Source organism: Penicillium concentricum, assembly GCF_028827145.1.
Source record: "Penicillium concentricum strain IBT 3081 chromosome Unknown utg000002l_segment0_segment0, whole genome shotgun sequence".
Lineage (NCBI taxonomy): Eukaryota > Fungi > Ascomycota > Eurotiomycetes > Eurotiales > Aspergillaceae > Penicillium > Penicillium concentricum.
This window is the reverse complement of record NW_026622755.1, coordinates 10429737-10455160: the sequence shown is the minus strand read 5'-3', so window position 1 is coordinate 10455160 and position 25424 is coordinate 10429737. Positions and strand designations below refer to the sequence as shown.

General features: G+C 49.4%; 7 protein-coding genes across 7 annotated transcripts; 4 read left to right on the top strand and 3 right to left on the bottom strand.

The window, feature by feature from the left end:
- Positions 1-1661: 1661 nt before the first annotated feature.
- N7517_007685 (uncharacterized protein) lies at positions 1662-2036 on the top strand (the record flags this gene model as incomplete). The annotated part of the gene is made up of 2 exons (XM_056725415.1): positions 1662-1677; positions 1852-2036. The coding sequence occupies 2 exons, from the start codon at positions 1662-1664 to the stop codon at positions 2034-2036; spliced, it is 201 nt and encodes a 66-aa protein (XP_056581665.1).
- A 4743-nt stretch (positions 2037-6779) lies between these two features.
- On the top strand, positions 6780-7469 carry N7517_007684 (uncharacterized protein; the record flags this gene model as incomplete). The annotated part of the gene is made up of 2 exons (XM_056725414.1): positions 6780-6959; positions 7056-7469. 2 exons carry the CDS (start codon positions 6780-6782, stop codon positions 7467-7469), a joined length of 594 nt encoding a protein of 197 aa, XP_056581664.1.
- A 1198-nt stretch (positions 7470-8667) lies between these two features.
- bro1 (putative signal transduction protein BroA) lies at positions 8668-11835 on the bottom strand (the record flags this gene model as incomplete). The annotated part of the gene is made up of 4 exons (XM_056725413.1): positions 8668-9861; positions 9916-11199; positions 11229-11502; positions 11558-11835. 4 exons carry the CDS (start codon positions 11833-11835, stop codon positions 8668-8670), a joined length of 3030 nt encoding a protein of 1009 aa, XP_056581663.1.
- A 612-nt stretch (positions 11836-12447) lies between these two features.
- Positions 12448-14239, bottom strand: N7517_007682 (putative mitochondrial DnaJ chaperone (Mdj1); the record flags this gene model as incomplete). The annotated part of the gene is made up of 3 exons (XM_056725412.1): positions 12448-12652; positions 12712-13970; positions 14036-14239. 3 exons carry the CDS (start codon positions 14237-14239, stop codon positions 12448-12450), a joined length of 1668 nt encoding a protein of 555 aa, XP_056581662.1.
- A 411-nt stretch (positions 14240-14650) lies between these two features.
- Positions 14651-18117, top strand: N7517_007681 (endopeptidase La; the record flags this gene model as incomplete). Its single annotated transcript, XM_056725411.1, has 4 exons — positions 14651-15514; positions 15577-17626; positions 17690-17907; positions 17962-18117. The coding sequence occupies 4 exons, from the start codon at positions 14651-14653 to the stop codon at positions 18115-18117; spliced, it is 3288 nt and encodes a 1095-aa protein (XP_056581661.1).
- A 950-nt stretch (positions 18118-19067) lies between these two features.
- On the top strand, positions 19068-23033 carry N7517_007680 (protein kinase family protein; the record flags this gene model as incomplete). The annotated part of the gene is made up of 1 exon (XM_056725410.1): positions 19068-23033. The coding sequence occupies one exon, from the start codon at positions 19068-19070 to the stop codon at positions 23031-23033; it is 3966 nt and encodes a 1321-aa protein (XP_056581660.1).
- A 655-nt stretch (positions 23034-23688) lies between these two features.
- N7517_007679 (CobW family GTP-binding protein) lies at positions 23689-25128 on the bottom strand (the record flags this gene model as incomplete). The annotated part of the gene is made up of 5 exons (XM_056725409.1): positions 23689-24054; positions 24128-24735; positions 24792-24803; positions 24860-24943; positions 25005-25128. The coding sequence occupies 5 exons, from the start codon at positions 25126-25128 to the stop codon at positions 23689-23691; spliced, it is 1194 nt and encodes a 397-aa protein (XP_056581659.1).
- Positions 25129-25424: the final 296 nt, after the last annotated feature.

Below are 25424 nucleotides of genomic sequence, written 5' to 3'. Positions count from 1 at the left end.
TATTGTATGCTCTATATCTACATCTTCAAGTCCAGTGCAGGGGCCCTTTAGTGGCAGATCTTAACGGAATTTCTACCCCCGGGAAAATTCAGCCGATCTCCACCGTTCCCTGGGGATATTCCCCTTGGCAAATCAGGACCATTTAGCAGACAACAAGCAAGGACAAAAGATAACGGGGCTTAATCAGGGCCCAGATTGCTATGCCGGCCCGACTACCGAGTTCGTACTTTTGGGCTGTACGGGGATCTGGAAGATATTGCACGAATCCCTGTTCTCCTGGCTTTGGGGAATAAAATGAGCTCACAAAATATACCCGACGGTACCGAGAACACTGCCGTAACCTGGAGTTCTCCATTTTTCTCCACGGGGAATATGGCACCATGCTAGTAGAATGAGACTCGGTGTGGCAATCTGCAGGAGATAGCCTGATCTCTTTTTTTAAAATTTTAATATTTGATTATTTTAGTCCAAAAAGCAGGTACCGGTCTATAAGCAATTACCCGCTTTTTGCCGATATTCGCGACGTGTAAATAATACGTACATTTGTTATAAATCATGAAACTACGGAGCTGCGGTGTTTCTGTTTCAGATGACGAGTTCGCTATGTATTACACTTTATGTACGTGTTGAAAACGGGATATATCTACAAAACAGCAAACATATCGGATTCAAAGCCCCGATATAATCCTTTCCCCGGAACTCGTCTCACTTTCCTAAGGTCCTCACAATCGATCCACAAAGCTAACTATGTACTCCGTACTGCCTTTTTAAGTGCATAGATAGTCAAAGGTGGGGGAAACCCAAACCGGTAATTCCGATTGCCGGCCCAAAATCGCAATATCGCGGCAAGAGAACCTCATCCCACAAACCGGCATAATCTACTTTTTTTTAATGATTGAGTTTATCAAGCCGATACAATACCCGATCATCATTCTCCAATAGATAAATACTCCATATCTCACCTACCCCGCAATCCCCAAGGCGTATCGCTTTGGGTGAACCCCGAAACACTGGCAGGAAACGATCTGCGACTGACATCTCAATCTTGCTGCCAAATCTGCCATGATCGTCGCGATCGCCCGTAGGATGGGATCCTCCGATATCGCTTTCGTCATGGGGGCGCACCTCCACAGGTCGATCTATCACGCCATCCGGGGAAAGCTGACAATCTAGTATCCCGTATATTGTACACGAGGGTACCTACTTATAGCCTTTCAAGCATACGCATTTGAATGTAGCGTACCACTCATGAAAACCGGATGATCCATGGTTCTCTTAGCATTCCGCTTCCCACTTTTCTTCCCGACAATGCTGATCAATCCCATTATTCTGGCATGCAGACCCGCGCACAGGGCGGGTACGTCGATCCTGGATGGGGGAAAAAAAGCAAAAACCAGTCCTACGGACAAAAAAAAAAGGGCCAAAACCAAGAGAGGAAAATGCGAAACATGGCAAAAAAGGCAAGGGAAAAATAAAAAAAAAAGAAAAGTCAAATGCTAGGAAGAATGACAATAATGCTCGATTAGGAGCGTGGAGATCCCCCCGGACTCCCTCCGTTATCAGTCCGGAGCCTCGTTGTGCTCCGTGTGGAATTCTTTTTCCATCCGAGCTCTTTCAGATTTGGGATTGAACCCTTGACAGTACCTATATTCTTAGTCAAGATGTCATTAACGACCAGTGATATCTATTTCTAGTACCTAACAGTTCGCTATCAATATCCCCGCACTACCCCCAGATCGTCACGCAAGATAGCGTCGGGGGGCTCGAGAGACAATATCTTTTATATTTCTCTATTACTCACACCTTATTCCTTAGATGGACTATTAATCCTGGATATTATAAACCGTACAGAGATTTTCCAGGGCAGTAGGTACGAGAGTTCGGGTCTGGACGCGACCGTCCCTTTCAGCCCACGCCCCCTTGCTACATGGGACTCAACAGTCCCGGTACTCGCGACTCGCTACTGGCTGTACTACATCCAACACGGTGTGAGTCATGACGTGCTCACGTCTCAGCTCCAGGAATATCCAAGCTGAAAGCGCCTAATAGAAAATCAAAAAGGGAAAAAAAGTGACAGGCCAACTAACAACAGGGGATCGACTCATCTTTCGCGCTCCGTTTCCAATCGCCCTGGCGCTGGGTTCTGTCTCCTGTTTTGCTGTCTGGAGACTGAAACCCCAACCGAACAAGGCGCCACCAGTCAGCAAGACAAAGACGTAATTTTACCCAGTAGGCAAAAGCGCAAAAGCGGGAACAGGGTATGTTAAGATGATTCAGGATATAATGGAGTACGGTAGTATATTCCGAAGTTCCATCCTGTCTCAAGGTGACATTTGGTTATGCTTGGCAGGTCTCGATGCGGGGGAGTAGTTTCAAAAAGGGAGAATCCGGGGTAGGTTTGGCTTTGGAGCAACATTCCACGAAACTCAAGGAATGAGGGGACCTTTCGGGTCCAGTTGCTTTGTACAGCGTGGGGGTGTATTCTATGAGGTTTCCCAAGAAGACACATATGCTTTGAAGAATTCACAGTGCAACCCTCCAGGGCTTTTTACATGTGATTACATAATAGATTTCCCAATTCGGCTATGGCTAAGATTACCCGTCTAGGAAATCCTTTTATACACACTCACTTTTCTTATTGCCCTCCATTCCGCCAAGGCGAGTGATCAGCGATCCACACCTTCTGGAACAATTAACCCCTGCGTCCAATAAGCGGCGTAAATGGCCTCACACTGATATCACCATATGCGGGGCCGCCATTCCGGAGTCCGTGGTCAGGCCATTGGTGGAATTCTACATTTGTCCGGGAGATTACACCCTATCTACAATCTATGTACATAATAAGATTATCTGGAGAACATGTGATATTCTGGGGAATATAGGTAGATAGCGTCAAAAAAAAAAAAAAAAGGAGACAGAAGTTTAGTCGGGGAATAGTGTCCGTTACCGTGTCCAGTTCCCGGTGAAGCCCCCGACCCCCCCATTCCATCTGGGCACCTGGGCACCTAGGGTAAAAAAATTCTCTCTTTTCAACTCCACTGAGCGATTTATGTTACCCCATATTTGAATGAATACCATAATACAACCCGCGGAAGCCGGGATCAACTTTTCGGAACACAATGCCCCTGTCGCTCAGATCCACATTGTCACGGTTCCTATGTAACTTAAGTCTTGAAGGACGCTACATTCAGGTACCATATGCAGTAGATCACCTAGTCCGAGATGAGACGGATCCCTTTAGTTTACATTTCCAAGTGGAATAACCCTAACCCATTAGAGAAACAGGGATAAGACAAAGGGGGGGAAAAAGGTACCAGAAACCCTTTCTCATCCTCTTTCAATCACACAGTGGGATCCGGGGCTTGAACCATTTCGCCCCATACACACACCATAACGGGCGAATCCCCGAGATCGAACTAGGCGTATTTAGATTTCGCTCGCGGGAGGAGTCCGCTCCGAACCAGCTACGCTCTCGCTAGCACGTGTATGGGGGATTTTCTTGAGAATAATTTGCATTTTAAATTTGAATTATTGAAAATCACAATCATAACTACGGGAGCTCCGGAGTCTGTCTTTCCCAATTAGGATATTCATGAAGCGGGGGGCCCAGATCTCCACGGGCATGATAGCTGGCTTTCACATGTCCTATATGTCACATGCGGGAATCATGTGTTTATCTTGTTGGCTTGAATAGGGGACGTTTTGATAAGAGTGACTAGAATGCGCCCATATGTGGCTGCCTCGGTTTCCCTGTGCAGCATACCTTGCATTGTGTACAATGCGTGTATATGGAGTACCTCAGGGAGCCAGATTGCGTCATTGAAGGGGCCATGTGTTTTCTCCAGATTTGTTGTCCACATTGATAAGAGATTGAGATGGACGTATTAAACACGTATTTTGCATTATACTTTGTAAGCACTAATCTTACCTAAGAGTGTATGTGTTCGATGACGACAGAGCTCATAACCTAGACCATTCTTCTGCAGGTACCAGACCACGGCATCAGCCCATAGGGCTGGAGAGAGACAACCCTCGGGTGATGTCGGAGGATGTGACATTCTAAGCTTATGGCATTTTTCTAGTTGCGGGGCTTAGTGCCGATACGGGAGTCTATCGAAACTCCACGATGATCAGGGGGCGTTTTTTTATTTGATGGAAGTCAGGAAGAGGAAGGTGTGCCATGTCTTGGCTATCTGTTTTCGCCTGAAGTGTAGTATAAACGGATATATACGGAGTAGTTTTGACACTATAAAGCACTACTCGATGGCAAATTCAAGGAAGTAGATTTTTTTTCACGGAGCAAGCACTGAGTCGAGTAACAGTAATTCAAAAAAGGGGCTCGGTGAGACTTGAAATTTTCTCCTGTGTCAGTTCCCGTCTCTGGAGCCTCCCGATTTACGCAACTCGGGCGAAAAATCCTCGGCGTTCCCGTGCCGAGTCGGCCTGTTTGTCTCTTTGCGTGTCACCGTGCCGGTTTCTATTTTGTAGGACTTGTATTAACTTGGTACTCTCCACACTATCCACACCTATTATTATCATTCCATACTGTATGTGCTGTATGGTTGGTTTTTTATTTTCTCAAAAAAAAAACCTCCTGCCACCCCGAGATTCTTCCGAGGTTCGGAAGTTGGGAGAGTCTGGGGTGAGCCGTGGGATGATCTGGATTCGCCGGACGTACTACCCATGCAGGTAATCCCCTAGGCTCTTCCCGTCTCATAGCGCTGTAGAGAATGCTTGTCTAAATTCTATTATTGTGTATTGCCAGCCTCGGGATGGAAGAGCCTCGGGATAACGGAAGTTCCTCGGATATAGCTGTTAGGTAATTCTTGGAGCACATCCTCTCTTCTCCTGGGTTTTGTATATCCAGTCTACTCCGCATGTAGCGGTGAGGCCCTGTGGAGTTTTTCAAAGTCTGTATGGCCAAGTTGTGGAGATCTGATAAAAATTTGCTGGATCTGGAGTGTGTGATTTGACCCGTCTCTTTCCAAACCCTAGATTTGCCTCTTCGGCGAAAAGAATGTCCAAATATCTAATAGGAAAGGTCAAAATAAAGATGTGAGAAGAATAATGATGGAAACCAAATACATTCTGTCAAAAGAGAAAGCTGAAATATCTCAGCCAACAATGTATATTCTTGAACCTCTCATACTCTCCAAACTCTTGAAGCTCACTCGACAATGAAATTGCACACCTATAGTCATTAATATGTTTACCAATTCCAACCCAAGTTATAGATACTTACTTTGGTACAAAAAGAAGCAGAGGAATTTCGTAATCGTAAAACTTTGTTCTAAATAGGAATGTAAAGAAACCATCAATTTGATCTCATCTACGGCAGCCTTTTGGGTCCATCGCGCCAACCTATATACAAGCCCTTAGAAGCATGAGATTATTTCTTCATTTTAAATAATTTCATGAACTCGCGATATGCCCTACACCAAAGCACATATATCTAAACCGCTCGGGCATCCCGTAGAGGAAGCCTAGCGCTACTATAAACCCCACTTTATTATCATCATCTTTCTATCGGTCTTTTTCAACGTCTTTTCTAGGGTCTTTTAGAATCTAACGGCTAACTCCCTAATATTATTAGTAGGACACCTTGATAGCTATTTCTAGACCTTTAAGGGACTACATGTATGTATAAATGTCCATGACAGCTGGTTAACCTTCTGGCGAAAAACCCGGCTGGCGTGATGGACCCCAAAACCTGCCGTACTCTTCTATAATCAGTCACTTCTTGACTATAAAAGAGCAGCATATGGACATATTTTTCTTATCCGTGTAATTACTTTAACCAATACTTTGATTATTTCCCCTCTATAGAAAACGCGCGACTAGATCAAAAGCTTACCATAGGAAAGAAAATAGACTCCAGGGCTAATTTGGTATCCGAATATCGGGACCCCTCAATAGTGTATGACACGCCCACTGGTAAGTTTCTACTCTAAATATTCAGTTTGCTCCCCGCAAGTTTCTCGTTTATCAGACCCAATTCGCCTAGACGCCGTCGAAGTCACTCTGCAAAGATGCGAACTAACGAAGATTCCCTCGGATGCCTTTTCTGGATGGAGCCAAATAGGCAAAGGCTCAGAATGGATTGGGCTTTGATATGACTAGATACTGCTGCGAAGACAGGCGGTCTCGAGATGTTCGATATCCTACGTGCCACTGGTGTAGATAACCTCGGGAGTCTGCATGGGTGCAGGAAGAATCGCTGGATCTAGCGGGCAGGTACCAATTCAAGAGGAGGACTATTCAGTATCCTCTGTCTCTACCTCTTCACATATTCCCGAGCTACTGAAGCTGGCAATCAATCTATGTTACGGTACCTGCTTTCCACTTGTGGGTATTCCCCAACTATCGTCTCGCGCAGCTCCGCTATTCTTCCGCCGCTGTTTTGGACCATTGCCCATCGCGATTCAATCAATGCTGGTGTGTAGCGGTGCCTGGCAGATCTAGTAAGATCAACTTTGATGTTATCACATTTGCGGGAAGTAGTACCTAATTAGGAAATACTCTCCGCGATTACTCCTATCTCTGATTTTCACCTCAGGCACTCTACTGGAACCAGAAATGACGTTTCTGCCACACCCGGCCGCCCGGGGAAACGAGAATCTCAAGTGTCAAGTCCAGACTAAGAGCGCCATCCACCCAATCTACTTTATACAGCGAGTCTTTGTATGATTTGATCCTACCAGCAACCCCTCAATCCAAATCCTAGACATTGAACAACACCCCCATTCCAATATCCCTCCAGCCTCGAGCTCCGGGACGCAATGGCACCCCCGCGCCAGCGCACTACAGCTATCGTGGACGACTCGAGGTCCGAAGCCTCAAGCGGCACAAGAGAATACCAAAAAGCCACCAAGTCCCGCAGACCAGCTGCTGCAAAAGAGAAAACCTCGATCACCAGCGCGCCCATCGTGGACAACCAGCACGCCGAGGAACAGCCTCGAGTATGTTTCATCCCAAGTGAAAGAGATCGATCAATCGCAACTCTACACAAAGCACAGTTAAGAGACCATAATCTAATCCCCTTTTTCTCTCTATAGCTCCCCTGGACAGACCTCCCCCTCGATATTCTCCACTCCTACCGCCACGTTCACAAACTCCCCACGCCCTCCGCCTTTTCGAGCGACTACTCCCGCATGATCCTCTCGCAAGGTGTCGGTCTCCGCTCACCAACCTCCCTCGCTGCCCGCCGCGCTCAATCCACCTCATCCCAAAATCACTCCAACTCCCACTCCCACCGAGCCCACACCTCGTCAGACTCCCTCTCCGACTCAAACTCAACGCTGCGCCGCACCGTCGGTCAGGACCGCGTGAGCAAAGACCAGTTCGCACTTGTGGTCCGGAAGCACTTCAACAGCGCCGGTCTCTCAGAGCAGGAAACTATTGCGCGGTTTTTGTATACTGTGCGTGAGGACAGGAGAGGGAGGCAGTTCCGATTACGGTTTCAGCCCTAAGGTGAGGTGTGAGTGTCCTGCTTTAGTCTCCTGGTCTTTTCCCCCCTTTCGTAGCAGGGGAAATGGGATCATAAGGAGCTTTGAATGGAGCTAGGGCTGTTCTGCTTCTGATTCCGCTGTTCTGATGCTAGCCCGTCCTGGTTGATGGTGCGCTCGGTTCCGTGCGGTGAACATACATTGCGTGTGTGGTTTGTTGGGTTGCCTTGCTTCGAGGATCAGGCGGCCTGTTCTCTTTTGATATTAAGATACCCATTGGCGTTCAGTGTGTTGATCTTGGTTTTTTTATCTTTACTTCTTGGTTTGTGAGTCGCGGACTCTTTCTTCTACTATGTATACTTTGCATATCATATAGTTGTGCAAGACACAGCTACACTCCTCTATTGTGTGTTTTCCCGTAGGCAACACTCTTATATTTTGTGGCCGTTTTTATCACGTAGAAACCCTTGGTATGGGGTTATCGAGTGTATGTGTTCCTAGATGAAGAATATATATTGAACCAGCCTCGTAGGCAGCACACATTATCAACATCTACAAGTATATATTAACTAATATTTGCTCGATAAAACAGTCCATCCTAATCAAATACTCACATAAGATGACCATAAACGTATATTGGTGTTGGATGATCCCATCTCCCGTTGCTTGCTTGGTAGCATACTGCTAGATCCTAGTATATAAATACCCTGTTTTTCATAGATTGAATGATGAACATGTCTTCCTTTTCTCTCTCTCTCTCTCTCTCTTTTTAACCGGTAGCTGTAACAATAGATATGAAGGTTATAGCAATACGCCATTCAATATCGGGAAGATGCAGGGCAACGCGTCGAAGAAGCCTTAATTTGAGAACACAGGAGCCTACTTGCTAGTATATATTTCATTTGTCATGTACATAAGAGCATGCATGTCCTCTCCAGTAAGCAAAGAGGGCAGTAAAGACAGATGGATCCGAACCGAACGTGAGAACAAGACAAAAGCCGCTCCACAAACGAAGCAGTTCAGACAACGTAATAAAAATTCGTGAAATAGCAAAGAATCAATCGAGGGTGACCCCAAAACAACATATATGCCTGCCTTCCCGCCACTCCCTTCGGTACATGTTCCATGTTTCATTTTGCCAACTAGGTCCAACCGAGCCTACCTCACTTCACCCTACCATGTAGCCGGTATTAGCAATTTCTCAGATACATTGAAGTCAAGTTTATTTCCAGGCATTGAGACCAGCCCATGGATCGGCGGAGGAACCGGACTGTGGCTGTGACTGTGACTGCGACTGCGAAGGGGCCTTGTGGTGCCCGTACTGTCTGCTCTGCGCGTAGCCACCGGGACCAGAGGGGTATATACCACCTGCTGTAGGAGGGTAGGCTGTCTGCTGGGGACGCGGCGGAGGCGGAGGCGGAATGTATCCCTGGGGAGCCATATAGTGCGATGACTGAGGTACAGCGCCAGGAGCTGGTGTGCCGGAATTTGAGTAGCCGCCGTACGGGACCGGGGTTTGAGAGAAGAATTGCTGGTTCGGGGGTGGGGACACGGGGGTCTGGTAAGGATATGCCATGGGGTTGTAGCCCTCGGATAAAGGAGCTGCGGCGCCTTGCTGGAAATGCTGGGCTTGGTAAGTTCCTGGGCCACCTCCCATGTACTGCCCGTAGGGTGCTGGAGAGTGCGAGAGGGGCACGCCGGGCATGGTAGGCGGGTATCGGGGTGACGGCTTTGGAGACGGACCGGTTGTTCCATACGCCGGCGTCTGAACCGGCGGGGGTGGTGACTTGACCTTTGAAGGCGGTTTTGCTGACCCTGTGGAGGGTAAAGTTGAGGAGCTCTTAGGTTCCGTTGACAGACGCTCCATCAGTTGGCGCAGTTTCTCTCGCTCGCGATCTTCTTGCTCTGAGACACCGCTGGAATTGTCGCGATTATTGGAGATCTCAGCATTCCTGCGGAAAGTGTCGACATTTTCACTCATGCCCTTGTCACGCTCGATCTGGCTGAGAAGCTGTGCACCTTCTGATCGGCGATTGTTGATGAAGGTTTCGACATTCTTGCGGAGACTGTCGACATTTTCACCCATGTCCTTGTAGAAAGTTCGCGCTTGCTTGATACCCGACGAGAGGCCATAGAATGCTTCGTAGACCTTCTTGTATCGAGCTAACACGGAATTGTGTTGTCTTGTTATAGACTCGTACTTCGAATTCTCAGATTGAACTCTTTTGTCTTGGCGGAGCTTATCGTATGTCTTTTTGAGGTCATTCATGTAATTGTTTTCTGCGATATTCGCCTTCACAAGTCTTTGCTGATACGGATAGAACTTCTCCAACCTTTCCTTGAAGAATTCGGGTTCTCGGCCGACAATCAACTTCTGGTTTAGAATCACTTCATTCGTGATGTCATCTTTGCGGACCTAAAGCACAGATAGTTAGAATGTTGTCGTGGATAGATACGCTAGGATGCTCACCTGGTCTCTGAGATCTGACAGACTGGTGGACCGCTCTACCTCCACGGAGTTCAATTTCTTTAAAAACCACTCCACCTGGGCAATCTGCTCTGCAACAGAGGCACTACCCTCATCATGGACATCATCTAGCAGAGTACCTTCTGCCGGACTGGTGATACCGTTTTTGCTCTTACCATGCCTCGAACGGGCTTTGATCAAGGCTCGCTGGAAGAGAACATCAGCCTCATCTGTTTCGCCAGCAGATCGCATCTCATCAAAATCGCTCTCATACTGCCGAAGTGTGGAAGACAACTGAGAATCACTCGCGCTGGCCTCATTGACAGTATCTCGATATGATCGAACATCCCCTCGAAGCGTGGTATTGAGTCGAGAGCTGGGCTGCTGGCTCCAATCCGCTCCGTACTTTGAGCGCATCTTCTCACACACGCTCTCTTCCAGATCTAGCTGTTTCGAGCACTGGTCTAATTGGGATAGCACTTCTGCCTTGCGATCCTGCAACTCGTCAAATGCCCTCCGGAAGGGACTGTGGCCAGCAAGTTCTGAGCACCATCGACGGAAGTTCTCGTCCACTGGCATGTCTTGGTTCATGCCTCCCTTCCAGATATCGAGAATGCCTGGCAGTTTGAGGTCGTCCAACCAAGTGAGCATCACACTCTTGGCCTTTTCGGCCTTTTCAGTTTCCTCTCGAAGCAACTGGTCCTTTTTCGCGTAATAGCGACTGACGATCTCAGTTACTCTATCAGGCACCAGGTTTATGAAGATGTCCGGCCCAATGATGCGCTGGATGTCTTGTCCCTGGTACAATTCACTAACCGGGATCGCCTTAGCAGCAGCAACCCTGGCAACGGGTGAAAGACCAGCCTCATTAGGCACTGGTTGATGGTAGATGAAGTCATTGTCTTTGACCATGGTGGTGAGTAAAGTTTGCACATTTGCCTGATTATGCTTGATAAGGTCCAAGAGACTGGACCCTGACTCTGCCGTCAGGCTGGCACTCACTGGAGGTGACGAGGGGAATGTCTTTGCCCAGCTTAGAGCAGTGGCAGACTGCTTATCAGCCATCTGTAAACGAGCAATAGCAACTCCGTGAGATCCAGTTTCACTGTCCGCAACCGCTTGATAATATGATGCTACTGATCCCATATGTGCTGCCTTGGCCTGCACAACAATCGTCCAGACCTTGTCAAACACGTTCTTGTCGGCCGAATTTTGCATTATCTCGGCACTCTGTGAGTAGAGATGCGCTGCTTGCCCAGCCAGCTTGGCTAACAGCCCAGGCTTCCTCTGGTCTGCCACTTGTTTCTCAAAAAAACCTCTTGGGCTTGAGCAAGTGTGACGTGTATCAGTGTCTTGACGGTGTCCCCTTTCAGGTCGGTTGATGGCGGATGTAAGAAGTTCTCATTAATATATGTAAACATCCCAGCGGATGCCTGGAAAGAGTGATAGGCGGTCTTGAGGCCATTATCGCCAGCCCGGCTCTGGTTGGCAGCATGACAAGATAGGATTGCGGCGATGTTAAAGATGATGGAGGCCTTTTCGTAGGCCAGGGAGAATTGAGAGGTAGACGTATGAGTGAAAGCATCGTACCTACAGAACAAATACGTAAGCACAAGCGAAATAGACATGAGAAGAATAACCCTACCATGTGAAGGAGATTTTGACATGGTTGTCATCGACGGGGAACCTCAGGTCCAGCAGCTCCAGCTGACCGTAGTATCGATACAACAGATCACGACCGATAGCGCTGTCTTTTCCTACGCCCCTCATGTCCTGGCGAAGCCGGTTGAGAGTCGCGCATTCTTTATTGTATAGCTCGGGGTCCTGCTTATAGCTCTGTCGAATGTAATCCTTGAGGGGCTGGATCCAATCAATCTCGTTGGTCTGCTTCAGCGGACACGAGAGCATCGGCGACTGAGCCATTGTCGGATGATTGCCAGGAGCGATATGCTCCCATCCAACGACACGAAAACCGCTTGAGAGAAAAAAACGCGGGACAGGGATGGTCAGAAGCTCCGTGTCTGAGGGATTCGGAGTCAAGGCTGTGGGTGTGGGGTAAGGGAGGCGGAACGTCAGCGCCTGACAGTCCCTACTGTGTCAATGACGTCGGCCGATTAGGTATTCTTTGATGCAAGCAGCGTAGAAGATGGCAAGATAATGCGAGAATTTTTGAGAAAAGAACAGAGTTGCCTAGAGGGTCGAAGTGTGTGTTGGAGGGAGAGGTGGGATGTGATGTCCGTGACCGTGATTCGATGGGCGGCAAACCCCAAAACAACCGCTTAACTAGAAACACCTAAAGAGGACACAGCCGTTGAAGAAAACATTTGATTTTTGAGTATTATAAGATAATTAATAGAAGAGAATGATCATAGTACAGTCAGAAGTGGAGAGCTTCTTAGACATCTATCACTCGATAATAGTAATACAGTATTCTGCCCCCCAAGACCTGGGCAGAACAGGTCCCCAATATCGCCGGCGCTATGACATGGGTGAGGTAAATACAAACGGATATAGAGTACATGATGATTTACATTTTTAACTCGACTTCTTCGAGTTATCCTTGCTGGCATCGCTGCCAGCATCCTTGCTTTCCGTGTCCTTGTTGGAGTCTTTGGAGTCTTCCTTGTCAGCCTGCGATGGCTTGGAGGAATCACCATGTTTCTCTGTGAGTCGATGCCAGACAGACTTCAGGAAACCTTCATTTTTGGCCGCGTCATCGGCGCTACCAGAAGCAGAGGGGCTATCAGCGTGGTTAAGTTAGTACAAGAGTCGATATTCACCATGAGCTGTTCATCTTACCTATCCTTGTTGAAGTTCATTGTCCGCTTCGCTGTCTTGTCGTTCATCTCGTCTGCGAGGACTTCCAAAATGGTGCGCTGGTTGCCTGTCAAGTACTTGGGCATGGCAACCTTAAATTCAACCTTGAGATCACCATTGGGAGTGAAACCGCGGCTACGGCCACTAAGCTTCTTCATGCCCATTCCTGACAAAGTGATCCGATCGCCGGTACCCGTACCAGTGGCCACCTTGACCTTCACTTGATTGTCGAGAGTTGGGATGGTCACCTCACCACCAAGGATGGCAGTGGTGAGGGGAATTGAGGCGGTATAGAGAATATCGGAACCGGAGCGGCTGAAGCGATGGTCTGGAGCAACTCGAATGGAGACATAAAGATCACCAGGTTGGGTGCGAGCACCAGGCGGAACAGCTGTTCCAGTTGGTGGGGAGTCACCTTCGCCGGTCACCCGTAGACGCATGCCATCTTCAACACCGCCGGGGATGTCTATCTTGATAGTCTTGCGCTCTCGGGTCACGCCATTTCCGTTGCAGGGGCTGCACTCTGACCCGCGGGGAACAGACATACCGACACCCCCACAAGCGTCACACGTGGCGGCGACTTGGAAGCCTCCCTGCATGATATGAACACGGGTACCGGTGCCGTTGCACTGACGACATTGGGACCGCTTGGCACCAGACTTCAATCCGTCGCCTTTGCAGGTTCCGCACTTGGTCAACGGGGTGATCACGATTTCCTGAGACGTGCCCTTCGCAGCGTCCATGAATGAGATGTTTGTTTGCACCTCAATGTCTTCACCGACCAAAATCTGCTCCTGGAAAGGATTGCGCCCACCCCGGGGTCCACGGCGCGCTCCTCCGGTAAAGGCTCCAAAAAGATCCTCAAAGTTGATGTCGCCGGAAAAACCCCCGCCAAAGCCACCACCACCGCCGCCGAAACCGCCGCCAAAGCCATGGAATCCTCCCGCGCCAGAGAATGGGCTACCGCCAGCGTTTGGATTGAACCCGCCATTTTGATCGAAAGCGGCCGAACCATACCGGTCGTAGTTCTCTCGCTTCTGGGTGTCAGATAACAATTCGTAGGCTGTCTGGGCCTCGGCAAACTTGTCTTTGGCCTGAGCGTCTTTGTTAGTATCCGGGTGGTACTTTTTGGCCAAGCCATAGTAGGCCTTCTTGATGTCGCCGGCGGATGCTTTCTTATCCACGCCTAGGACCTTGTAAGGATCGGAAACTGCCGCAAGAGGAGAGGTAGTGTGGAAAGCCTGTCAATTAAGAAATATATGTTATTTAGCAACCCGAAGCCTCACAGCCCGTAGAGACGACATACCCTAGTCGATATCACCAACGATTCCTTTCTCTTGCAAACGCCCTCCCGGAGACGTCTAGCCGGAGAAGCAGAGGCATGGTAGTTTCTTGTTTGGGTGGATGAGTGAACATTATTGCTGGAAGTCTGCTTAGAACATTGTCGCTGAGTTCGCAACAGACGCGCGGGGAGAGCCGCGGCCTTGGGAAATGCCGTGGACGGATTCATGGATAGTAATAGCCGAACAATGCTTGAACGGCAGTTGTGGTTGCCAGGAAGAAAGATAAAGGGAAAATGATCAAGAAAAAAAAGAATGACAATTTGAACAGAAAGAAAGGTTTCAAGAACACCAATGACGTTTCGATCCAAGTTAAGCTACTCTCCGGATCACAGAAGCTTCGAGTTCTTTGGCAGAGAGAAGTTTATCGGAAAAACGTGTGGCCGGACGATGATGAAAGAGTTGCTTACCGAAGCAATGGTGCTCCGACTACGGAATTCCAGCTTCCACTCTACCCATTTGTATCTAATACTTATTGCTGTCCTTTTGGAGCTGTGCCACGGGCTGTCACGGTTCTTGACTATATCTTTTCTTATTTCCTCCACTCCATTGCCCGGGCGTCCAACTCATACTCAAGGAGCATGCTCCGCGGCCAGACCCTCCCCTGGCGAGCTGTGCTCCATCAAACGCCACGACCTCTCCTCCGACGGCCGTTTCTTGCTTCACCGAGATATAATGCAACCTTTCGATCAACATTAATCTCGGCCCGCCTTGGTGGCTCTCTTCCCTCGTCTTCCCGCGCCTTCTCCGCGAGCTCCATTCGGCGGAAAGAGAAACCCCCGCCAGAGAACCCTAAAGACGAATCGGAAGAGAAGGAAGGGCAAGAAACCAGTCAGGATAATAAGGAAACGGAGCGAGCTCCTGAATCGCGGAGGAAGGGTACAGACACAGGGAAGAATGTCCCTTCTGTAGATCAGACAGCTCCCGCGCGGAGAAAAGACCGGTCATCTGATAAAGAGCGTGGAGTAGAAGAGGAAGCTAAGAAAGAAGCCAATGCATCAGATGGCAAGGGCAACTCAAATGACACACCTTCGCCCATCCCACCAAGTGATGGCCCGGCCGACTCTAAACCCAGCGGCGCAAGCAGCGGTGGTAATAGCGGCAACGACGACAGTGGGAAGAAGGGCAAGAAGGCCTCCGGGGAGAAGGCTTTGCAAAAACCGGCAGTTCCGGACGTTTACCCACAGGTGATGGCAATTCCCATCGCGAAACGTCCGTTATTCCCTGGTTTTTACAAGGCGATCACTATTCGCGACCCGAATGTCGCCCTTGCGATCCAGGATATGATGAAACGGGGCCAACCGTATGTCGGAGCGTTCTTGTTCAAGGATGACAACGCCGATGGTGATGTGATTGAGAAATTGGACGACGTTTACGAGACTGGAGTTTTCGCTCAAATTACCGCCGCATACCCTCTTCGTGGGGAGGCTAGCGGTGTGACAGCGGTTCTCTACCCCCACCGGCGTATCAAGATCTCGTCGCTACTTCCCCCGGAGAGAACACCAAGGCCGCTACACCTCCACCCGCACCCACCTCAGAAGACAAGACGACTGAAAAACGAGGAGATGTCGTGGCCAGCTTCGAAGAAAGCGCACCCGAGCCAGCCCCCAAAGATCATTACGAACCCACATCCTTCCTGAAGAAACACCCTGTCAGCCTTGTCAACGTGGAAAACTTGATCGAAGAGCCGTTCGACAAGAAAAACCCAATTATCCGCGCTGTAACCAGTGAAATTGTTAATGTGTGCAAAGAAATCGCGACCTTGAACCCATTGTTCCGTGATCAAATCTCGGCATTCTACACCGACCAATTCCCAGGAAACCTTAGCGACGAACCGGCCAAACTGGCTGATTTCGCTGCCGCTGTATCTGCCGGTGAGCTCCACGAGATGCAAGAAGTTCTTGAGACAATGAACATCGAGGAGCGTCTCCCTAAAGCACTTGTCGTTCTCAAGAAGGAATTGATGAACGCCCAGCTGCAATCCAAGATTACCAAAGATGTCGAGGCCAAGATCCAGAAACGCCAGCGCGAGTACTGGCTGATGGAGCAAATGAAGGGCATCAAGAGAGAACTTGGCATCGAATCTGACGGGAAAGACAAGCTTGTTGAGAAGTTCAAGGAGAAGGCTGAAAAGCTTGCCATGCCGGAGGTTGTCAAGAAGGTCTTCGACGAGGAGATCAACAAGCTAGCACACCTCGAGCCTGCTGCATCCGAGTTTAATGTCACTCGTAACTACCTAGACTGGTTAACTCAAATCCCCTGGGGCCAGAAGAGCGTGGAAAACTTTGGCGTCAAGAACGCAGTCAGTGTTCTCGATGAGGACCATTACGGGCTGAAGGATGTCAAGGATCGTATTCTTGAGTTCATCGCTGTCGGCAAGCTTCGTGGAACTGTCGAAGGAAAGATTCTTTGCCTTGTTGGCCCACCCGGTGTTGGAAAGACCAGTATCGGCAAGTCGATAGCTCGCGCTCTGAACAGACAATACTACCGATTCTCCGTTGGTGGTTTGACCGACGTTGCAGAGATTAAAGGACACCGACGGACTTATGTCGGTGCTCTGCCTGGACGAATTATCCAAGCTCTCAAGAAGTGTCAAACCGAAAATCCTCTAATCCTGATCGACGAGGTTGACAAAATCGGGCGTGGCCACCAGGGCGATCCGTCCTCTGCTTTGCTCGAACTTCTTGACCCCGAACAGAATAACTCGTTCTTAGACCACTACATGGATGTTCCTGTGGATCTTTCCAAGGTCCTCTTCGTCTGTACAGCCAACGTGACCGACACTATCCCTCGGCCACTATTGGATCGTATGGAACTCATCGAATTGTCCGGTTACGTGGCAGACGAGAAGATGGCGATTGCCGAAAGATACCTCGCCCCTGCCGCTCGGGAACTGACTGGTCTCAAGGATGTGGATGTGATCCTTGAACGGGATGCCATCGAAGAGCTCATCAAGTCGTACTGCCGTGAGAGTGGTGTCCGTAACCTGAAGAAGCAAATCGAGAAGGTCTACCGGAAGGCTGCATTCAAGATTGTCCAAGACCTAGGCGAGGATGTGATGTCCGAAGAGGCGGCACTGACCGAAGCCGGCAAGGCTGCCCAAGAAGAGTCGAAGGAGCATGAGCCAGCGGATCCTGCGCAAGTTCCGGTTGAGCCAGAGAAGTCGACCACAGAGATTCCTCGACTGGCCCTCAAGGTCCCCGACAGTGTCCATCTCAGCATCGGCAAGGGAACCTTGAAGGATTACGTTGGACCTCCTGTCTTCACTGCCGACCGTCTGTACGACCAGTTCCCCCCTGGTGTCACTATGGGCCTCGCATGGACTAGCATGGGTGGAGCGGCTCTGTACGTTGAATGTATCCTGGAGAACGCATTGAATCACAACTCGCGCCCGGGGCTCGAAATCACCGGCAACCTGCAAAACGTCATGAAGGAGTCCACTCACATTGCGTATTCCTTTGCCAAGTCTGTTATGGCACGGCAATTCCCTGAGAATCAGTTCTTCGAAAAAGCGAAGGTCCACTTGCACTGCCCTGAAGGCGCTGTTCCAAAGGATGGTATGTGAAACTTATCTGCGTTGGTTAATCTTGTAACAAATCGGCAGCTAACTATTTAAACAGGACCCTCTGCCGGTATTACCATGGCTAGCGCTTTGTTGTCTTTGGCTCTCAACCACTCCCTTGAGCCAACCGTCGCCATGACTGGAGAGTTGACTGTGACTGGTAAGGTTCTTCGCATTGGAGGATTGAGAGAGAAGACTGTGGCTGCTCGTCGGGCTGGTGCTACAAAGATCCTTTTCCCTGCGGATAACACATCTGACTGGCTTGAGCTACCTGAGGTGAGTCATAAAACCATGCATTCCTAGCGACCCTTAGCTGACTGTTTCATCTAGAACATCAAGGAGGGCATTGAAGGCCACCCAGTGAACTGGTACTCCGAAGTGTTTGACCTTCTCTTCCCCGGTCTTGACCAGGAGGCTGCCCGCACAATCTGGCAAAAGGCCTTGGCCAAGCCCAAGAAGGGTAGCAACGAGGCTGATGAAGAGTAGCATGCTGATACCTTTTTGGTTTGGGTCCCCTTTGAGTAATGTCGTATATACCTGTGTTTTACGTTGTATAGCTTTGTGATTTATTGTGTACATGGCGTCTTTGTCTTCCGACACGGAATGCATGGTTGGAGTTAAAGGACTGCTAGTAGACCTTTTGTTCCCATGTGAGATGTATGGACTAGAGAGCCAAAAAAAGATTACTCCACTCAAAACAGTATTCTAGTAAGGTATATGTATAGTATATAGTGATATTGCCATAATGCAAAGATAATGCAAAGACCAAGTAATATTAATTCAAAATTTAGGGCTGTCGTGTCATATAGAGAGAAATAACAGGGCGTGAATGAAGCCCCCAATCAGGCATAAGGGTCAGGCCGCAACGCATCCTCGAATTTTGATCTGTGCGCCGTTCGATGAATCATATCTTTATTCTATTTTTTTCTCCCTCACCCTTGTGTCCCTTAGAAGGGCTTCTGATTGATCTCCTGCAAGGTCCTTTTGCCTCCAGACATTTGAAGCCTTGCAGCGGAAGCATCTCATCACCGCTATCAAACGGCTGCAGGCGATTCCTTAGAAAAAAAAATTTTATTAGAGAGGGAAAAAAAAAAAAAGACCACTTATACCTAAGAAAACTCATCTTGACCGACACATCTCTCTCCCCCTTTTGCACCCCTTTTACTTTATGAGCTTGTGCTGGGCCGGTCTCCCAGCCTCGCCCATTGCAACCCGACGTTGTGCGACACTTGGACGTTGGACCTCGACGTGAACCTTCCAACTCTTCCAACTCGAAAGGAAACTACTTGGAACAGGTGGGACGAAAACCGTGTCAGTGTGTCAGTGCGACGCCAAATTCCCCTGCCCCCTTGACCCTGTCTCAATTCTTATGGACATCGGAGATTCGGCCAGCGGGGTGTTCGAGTCGTTCCTTGCACGACAGAGCGGCTTGCCGTATGGCCATCTCTGTTCCCAACTCCTGTAGCCCGACGCGGCTGGCTTTTCTGGACGACAAAGGCGGAAATCCGCCAAAGCAGAGCATGTGGCACCGGTTGGGTTTGCGGAAATTATGGCAGGGCCGCGACGATCGAGACACATCTGCCGGGGAGAGTCAGGACGAGATTTCTCCCCGCCCTTCTTCTGACAACTCCCGCACCAAACAAGACAACTTGACACGTCGACTTTCGCGAAAAGTTGTCGGTCTACCACGAACCACGCCCTTTAAGCGACAAAGCTCCGATCTAGAGCGACTGGCTCCTCGGGAACCTGATCACCGCCGTGCCCTCTCCGCCGACCGCCGCCCCTTGAGTTCCCAGAGAAGCAGGTCTCCACCGCCAACCGTGGGCCCCAGACAGTCCGCGCCCGAGGTTCAGTGGCTCGGCCCGTCACCCACGACCACGATCGATGACGCCCCCGAACCAGAACCCGAAACGAACGCCCACGAGATTAACGATATCTCCGAAATTTCGAACCCTTATCCCGAAATGACGGACAACTTCGACGCACCGGAAGAGGAAGAGGAGGATGATCACACGATTGATTTGGATTTGGAGCTAGAACAACGGTGGATTTTGAACTTGAGCATGCACTTCCGAGATGGGTCAGAGCGGGAAAAATTCTTTGTGACGTACGCAGAGACCCCGAATCGATGGCGCCGAGTCACGATTTCCTGCGATTACCACGATGCACCACCCTATTCATTGGAGCGGGAACTGAAGGACCTGCGGTACCAGCGCGACAAGTGCGCGCGAATCTACGAATCCATTCGCGAGTCCCTTCTCGCGATTCAATTCTATGAAGGAGTCACGAATCTCAGGCTCGAGACGAGCGATGGCCGTTTACACGTTCATGTGACGGAGGACGTAAACGAAACAATTCCGTACCCGCCCATTTCCAGTATCAGGCATTTGGTCAACGCTCCTATCATCCCCGAAGACTCGTTGCACTTCGAATCTCATTTATCCGGCTTTGTTTACAAAATAAATCTGGACGGACGATTTTATATCAAGAAGGAAATACCGGGCCCCGATACCGTGGACGAGTTCCTCTATGAGATTAATGCTTTGCATGCGCTGAAAGACCGCCCAAGCGTGATCCAAGTGGAAGGAATCGTGATCGATGAGTGGCGAGGCGTCGTCAAAGGCTTGCTAATTAGCTATGCAGAAAAGGGCGCACTGGTCGACATTCTGTACGAGCAACGCGGGAGAACGAGCTTTGCCCGACGCGAGCGATGGGCAAAGCAGATTGTCCAGGGCCTCTGTGAGATTCACGAGTCGGGCTACGTCCAGGGCGATTTCACACTCGCGAACATTGTGGTGGATGCAGATGACAACGCCAAAATTATTGACATCAACCGCAGGGGATGCCCAGTAGGGTGGGAGCCCCCGGAAATTGCCGCTAAAATCGAGAGCAACCAGCGCATCTCCATGTACATTGGAGTCAAAACCGATCTCTTCCAACTGGGCATGACGCTGTGGGCATTGGCGATGGAGGAGGACGAACCTGAACGACAACCGCGACCTCTTCGACTGGGCGATGACGCGAAGATTCCAGACTATTACCGACGCATAGTGGATATCTGTTTAAGCCCGACTCCGCGACATAGGCTCTCTGCGAAGGAACTTCTCTCTCTGTTCCCCCCACTGCCGGAGGCACGGGTATCAACACCTGTTCGGCTATTGGAGACCCTTGCCAACGATTCTAGGCACTTGCCAATTCGGAGTAACTGGGCTCAGCCTCAGCCTGCTGGGCTTGGACTGACATCGCCGGGGGACATGATACAGCGAGACGACCAGTATTACCCCCAGAAGGAGTTTTCCGGGAACGCCTATGGTGATCTGCAGCACCCCATCTTCTCTGAAAGCCACGACCTCGTCAAGCGATCAACAATAACTCTTGCAGAATCCAATGGAGACATAGGATTCCCATCTAAGCCATCTTCTTCCTCTACCTTGAATCACCACGAACCTCACAACCATGACGAGTACATGGACATATCCCGCCATTCCAATGATGGCTCATTACCCTACCTACCCTCCGACAGTCAGAACCCAGAAGCTATTCCAGTTTCTCAGACAAGGTCAATGGGCAATGGTATCCACAACCACCCAGTGGAACCACCAGCCTTCCCAGATGAGCCTGTCTATCTCGAAAGCGCCCCCATGAAAAATCAGCAAAAGACATCCGATGGGCCGACCCATAATAATGCCCGAGCTTCGGTTGGCTCTGCAATCACCGCACCTCCACACCCGCTCCAAGTCAGCGAATCTCTTATTGATTCGCAGAAACAGGAGGTTCTAAATCGACCAAGTCCAAAGGCCGCCAATGACGAGGGTGGCCTTGAAACTTCAGCTTTGCCCATCAACCCTACATTGCGTGACTCCAATACATCAAGCAGCAGTCGGACCATCCCTTTTTTGACAACTCCATCTTCTTCATTTAAACATGGAAAGCAGGACAGTGTGGACCACCCATGTGCAAAAACCGCCAATGACGAGGGTGACCTTGAAACTTCAGCTTTGCCCATCAACCCTACATTGCGTGACTCCAATACATCAAGCGGCAGTCGGACCATTCCTTTTTCGACAACTCCATCTTCATTTAAGCATGCAAAGCAGGACAGTGTGGACCACCCATGTGCAAAAACCGCCAATGACGAGGATGACCTTGAATCCTCGGCTTTGCCCCTGAGCCCTACTTTCCGTGACTCTGGGGGTTTTATTAGCCCTCAGAGCGCCCCTCGATTGGTAAAAGCATCTCCTACCGAACCGCCAAAGCAGAAGTATGCGGATTTACCATGCGCAAACGTCGAAATCAAACCCAAATTTATTGAGCCATCGCCCTCGTCGTCATGTCTTTCTCTCTCGAAACTACCTATCAGCCCTACTTTCCGTTCTTCTGAAAATTCCATCCACGCCTTGGCTACCACTTCATCGCTGAACTCTTTGTCTGTTAAACCGCCAAGGCAGGATAACCTGGATCAACCACATGCCAAACCTATCACCTATATCAAGCCTATACCTACAACACCATCAGCCTCGACATCTTCACAACCTCACCCGAAATCGCATATCAATCCTATGCTAGCTCGCTCTAGGCCTTCAGTCGAGCTCCCGAGCGCCCCTCGATCAGTGAGATATTCTCCTATCGAGCCGCCAAAGCAGACTCATGAGAGTTCACCATGCGCAAACACCGATATTGAACCCAAATTTACTGAGCCATCGCCCTCAACATCAAATCTGGCCCATTCGGGATTGCCTATCAGCCCAGCCTTCCGTTCTTCCGAGACTTCCATCGACACTCTAAGTGAGCCCTCATCACAAGGTCCTTCTCCTATTGAACCACCAAAGCCGGAGCATGCGATTGTGCCACTTGATAAAGATACCACACCCATATCACCGTCAACACCATCTCGATTTTCTTCAATGCACCTTTCGAGCCTCCGTCACACCGGGGCTTCCATTGGCTCGCTGGGTACACCTTTCGCAACAAGTCCATCTGTCGTCGGAATTGGACTGCTAAGGCGGCCATGGGAAAAACCATCTGCAAATCATCCAGATGTCAAACCTGCGTCGACAGTACCATCACGGTCAGCCCCGTCTCCCGGGGACTCTCGGACTCTAAAGCAGCCAGAGAGCGCTATTCCGCCGGCCAAAACATACCCTACCAAACCGCAGAGGAATGAAGATTTGGGCCAATCCAGCCCAAAGGCAGCCGGTATCAAGCCTGCACAAACAAGTCCATCGAACTCCAACTCGAATTTACTTGGTTCGAAGTTGCCTATTAGCCCTGCTCACCCAAATTCAAAGTCAAGTTCCACTTATCCCGAGGTCGAGATGGCACGCGCTGTTCATGGACCACCTTCAAGTCAGGCCAAACCGAGCATTTCGAGCCTGGCACATTTTTCCTCGAATCGGACCTAGTTACCAATATATCCCCCAGGAACAACTTCGTCAAGCCCTCATGGGCAATTTCACACCTCAAACCAACGCAAGGTCACTAATATTTTTACAAAACAACCTTGCTACATCGGCACCCACGACGCCACGACCCATTTCTCCGAACGAGCCCCATATTCGGGGCCGAGCACTCGATACCCTTTTGATTTGCTCTGCTTGTACAGTTTATGCCTCGTCGTTTGCCTCGTGTTATTCAGCCTTTGAAAGCGTTTACACCGATGGCGGGTGAACCCCTGGAGTCCTAAAAAGTCTTTTGTGTTTTTTTCTTTGCATTTTGGCGGATTTAATCGGTTTTTGTTCTGGTAGCTTTTTTATTTTGTGTTTTCTATCTCTTTTGTGTTGTCCTTTTCCTGTTTCCTTGCTGTTTATTCTATGGTTTATCTGTTTTCTCTTCAGCGGAGGCCCTCGTTCTGCGTTCTGGTGTTCTCACCCGGAAGTCGATGTATATTGATGGGATTTTTTTTTATACCTCTTCTTGTCTGACAGGGCTGTATTATTTTTCTTTTTCGTTATTTGGCAATTCAATTATTGGCTAGGACTGGTTTTCGCATTCTAACCGTAAATAGGCCCCCATGGAGCAATGACTTCTTTTCTCTTGATCATAGACAATGAATTCTCCTCATTTTGCAACCAAACAAGATTCAAAACTCTCCTGCCAAGGTTCTACACTTGACCCTAGTCCTCGTCCAATCAGGACAATCTTGCACTGAAGTGGTTTGGAGTCATCCTGGGTGTCTATGGGCTCCGCATCTCGAATCTCGAATACATCCCGGACAGCTTGGATGATCCTGCTTGTCCCGTCATCCAGGATCAGTATCCCCTTTAACCGATGCACCTCGAAGTCCACGGGGTATAGCTCAGATGAGACTGAATTCGCAGGCACGGGGAATGTTGTATCCCACAAAACAGAGCGCAGCCAGGCATCCACGCAGTTGACCTTATCTGCTGGGATTGGAGGTGTAACAATGGCAGTGGTAGAAATTGCCTAGGTATAGTTAGAATCACGAGAGAATTCTCAGGTTTGAACAAGTAGAAGACGGAATACAATATAAACATACCGGGTCCATATGGCTATGTCCCTTCTTGCTGAAGTCCAAATCTGCCAAGTGATCATAAGCATGCAAATCTAAGACAACGCCCTCAATCTGCGGCGTCCGGCTATGATCCGTCACATGAATCTTGGCCACACTATTGATAGAGGCAACACGATCTCGCACGGCCTCCAGCTCTTGGTCCGTAACCAGATCCGTTTTGTTGAGGATTACCACATCCGCATGCGAGATTTGCATATGCGCCATAGATAGAACAGGGCCAGAACCGTGGTCGTGGTGCACGTCATGCGACTCGGCCTTCTCTTCAGGCGCCGGTTCATCCAGCAAGCGCATGATATTTTTTGCGTCAACGAGAGTGACAATTCCATCTAGGTAGATAGAGCTGCCGAGACCTTCGTCCATCCAGAAGATCGGGGCAATGTTGCCAGGGTCGGCGAGACCGGTTGTCTCTAGAAGGATGTAATCGAAGGTGCCGCGGCGTTCCATTAATGACTCGATGGCCATCACGCCCGAGTCTTTCACAGAGCAACAGATGCAGCCATTGCCGACTTCCATCCATTCCGTCACTTCTTGGCCGCCCTGGTTTACCGTCATTGGTTTTTCAATGTCCATTGCTTTGTGATATAATGTCAGAATGTAAGTTTGTGGTCCTTTTGATTGGACATCTTACAGTCACCAAATTCTGTAAGAGCATTAGCACTGTTAATCATATCTCACAGGCAGGTGTAACAGACGAACCGTTCATGATCACGGCAATTTTCTTGCCGTGTTTCTCTGTCAGGATATAGTTCAACAGTGTCGTTTTCCCCGCTCCCAGGTAGCCTGGTCAGTATGTTAGTCTCAAAATATGATTTAAATCAATATGCATTCTATTCGATCATACCAGTGACCAGCGTGATGGGCACTCGAGCTGTTGGTTCTTCATCTACCGATGTTTGGTCTGCTGGCAATGCAGACACATCAATAAGCTCCGGAGGAGCATCCTCGTCTTCAAAGTTGGTAGACATGCTGTCCTAGTCTTTTAATGTTGCGTAAATATATAGAAGAACGCAGAGTCTGAAGAAGCAGAAAGCTCGTAGATGCGGCGGATGACGTTGTTGCCTAAAATAGACGTTAGGGCACAGGGCTCGGGCGGTCAGCCGTTGTTATGTTGATGGCTTGTTATCTTCAGCGTCTGCGTCTATGCTGTCAATACTCGACTTTTGCTTTCATTAACACAGTTTAGCACAGCATCTAGCGACCATCCACTCTTTTATTTGTTTCTCGGTTTCTCTCATCTTATCTAGCGCCCTCGTTATTCTAC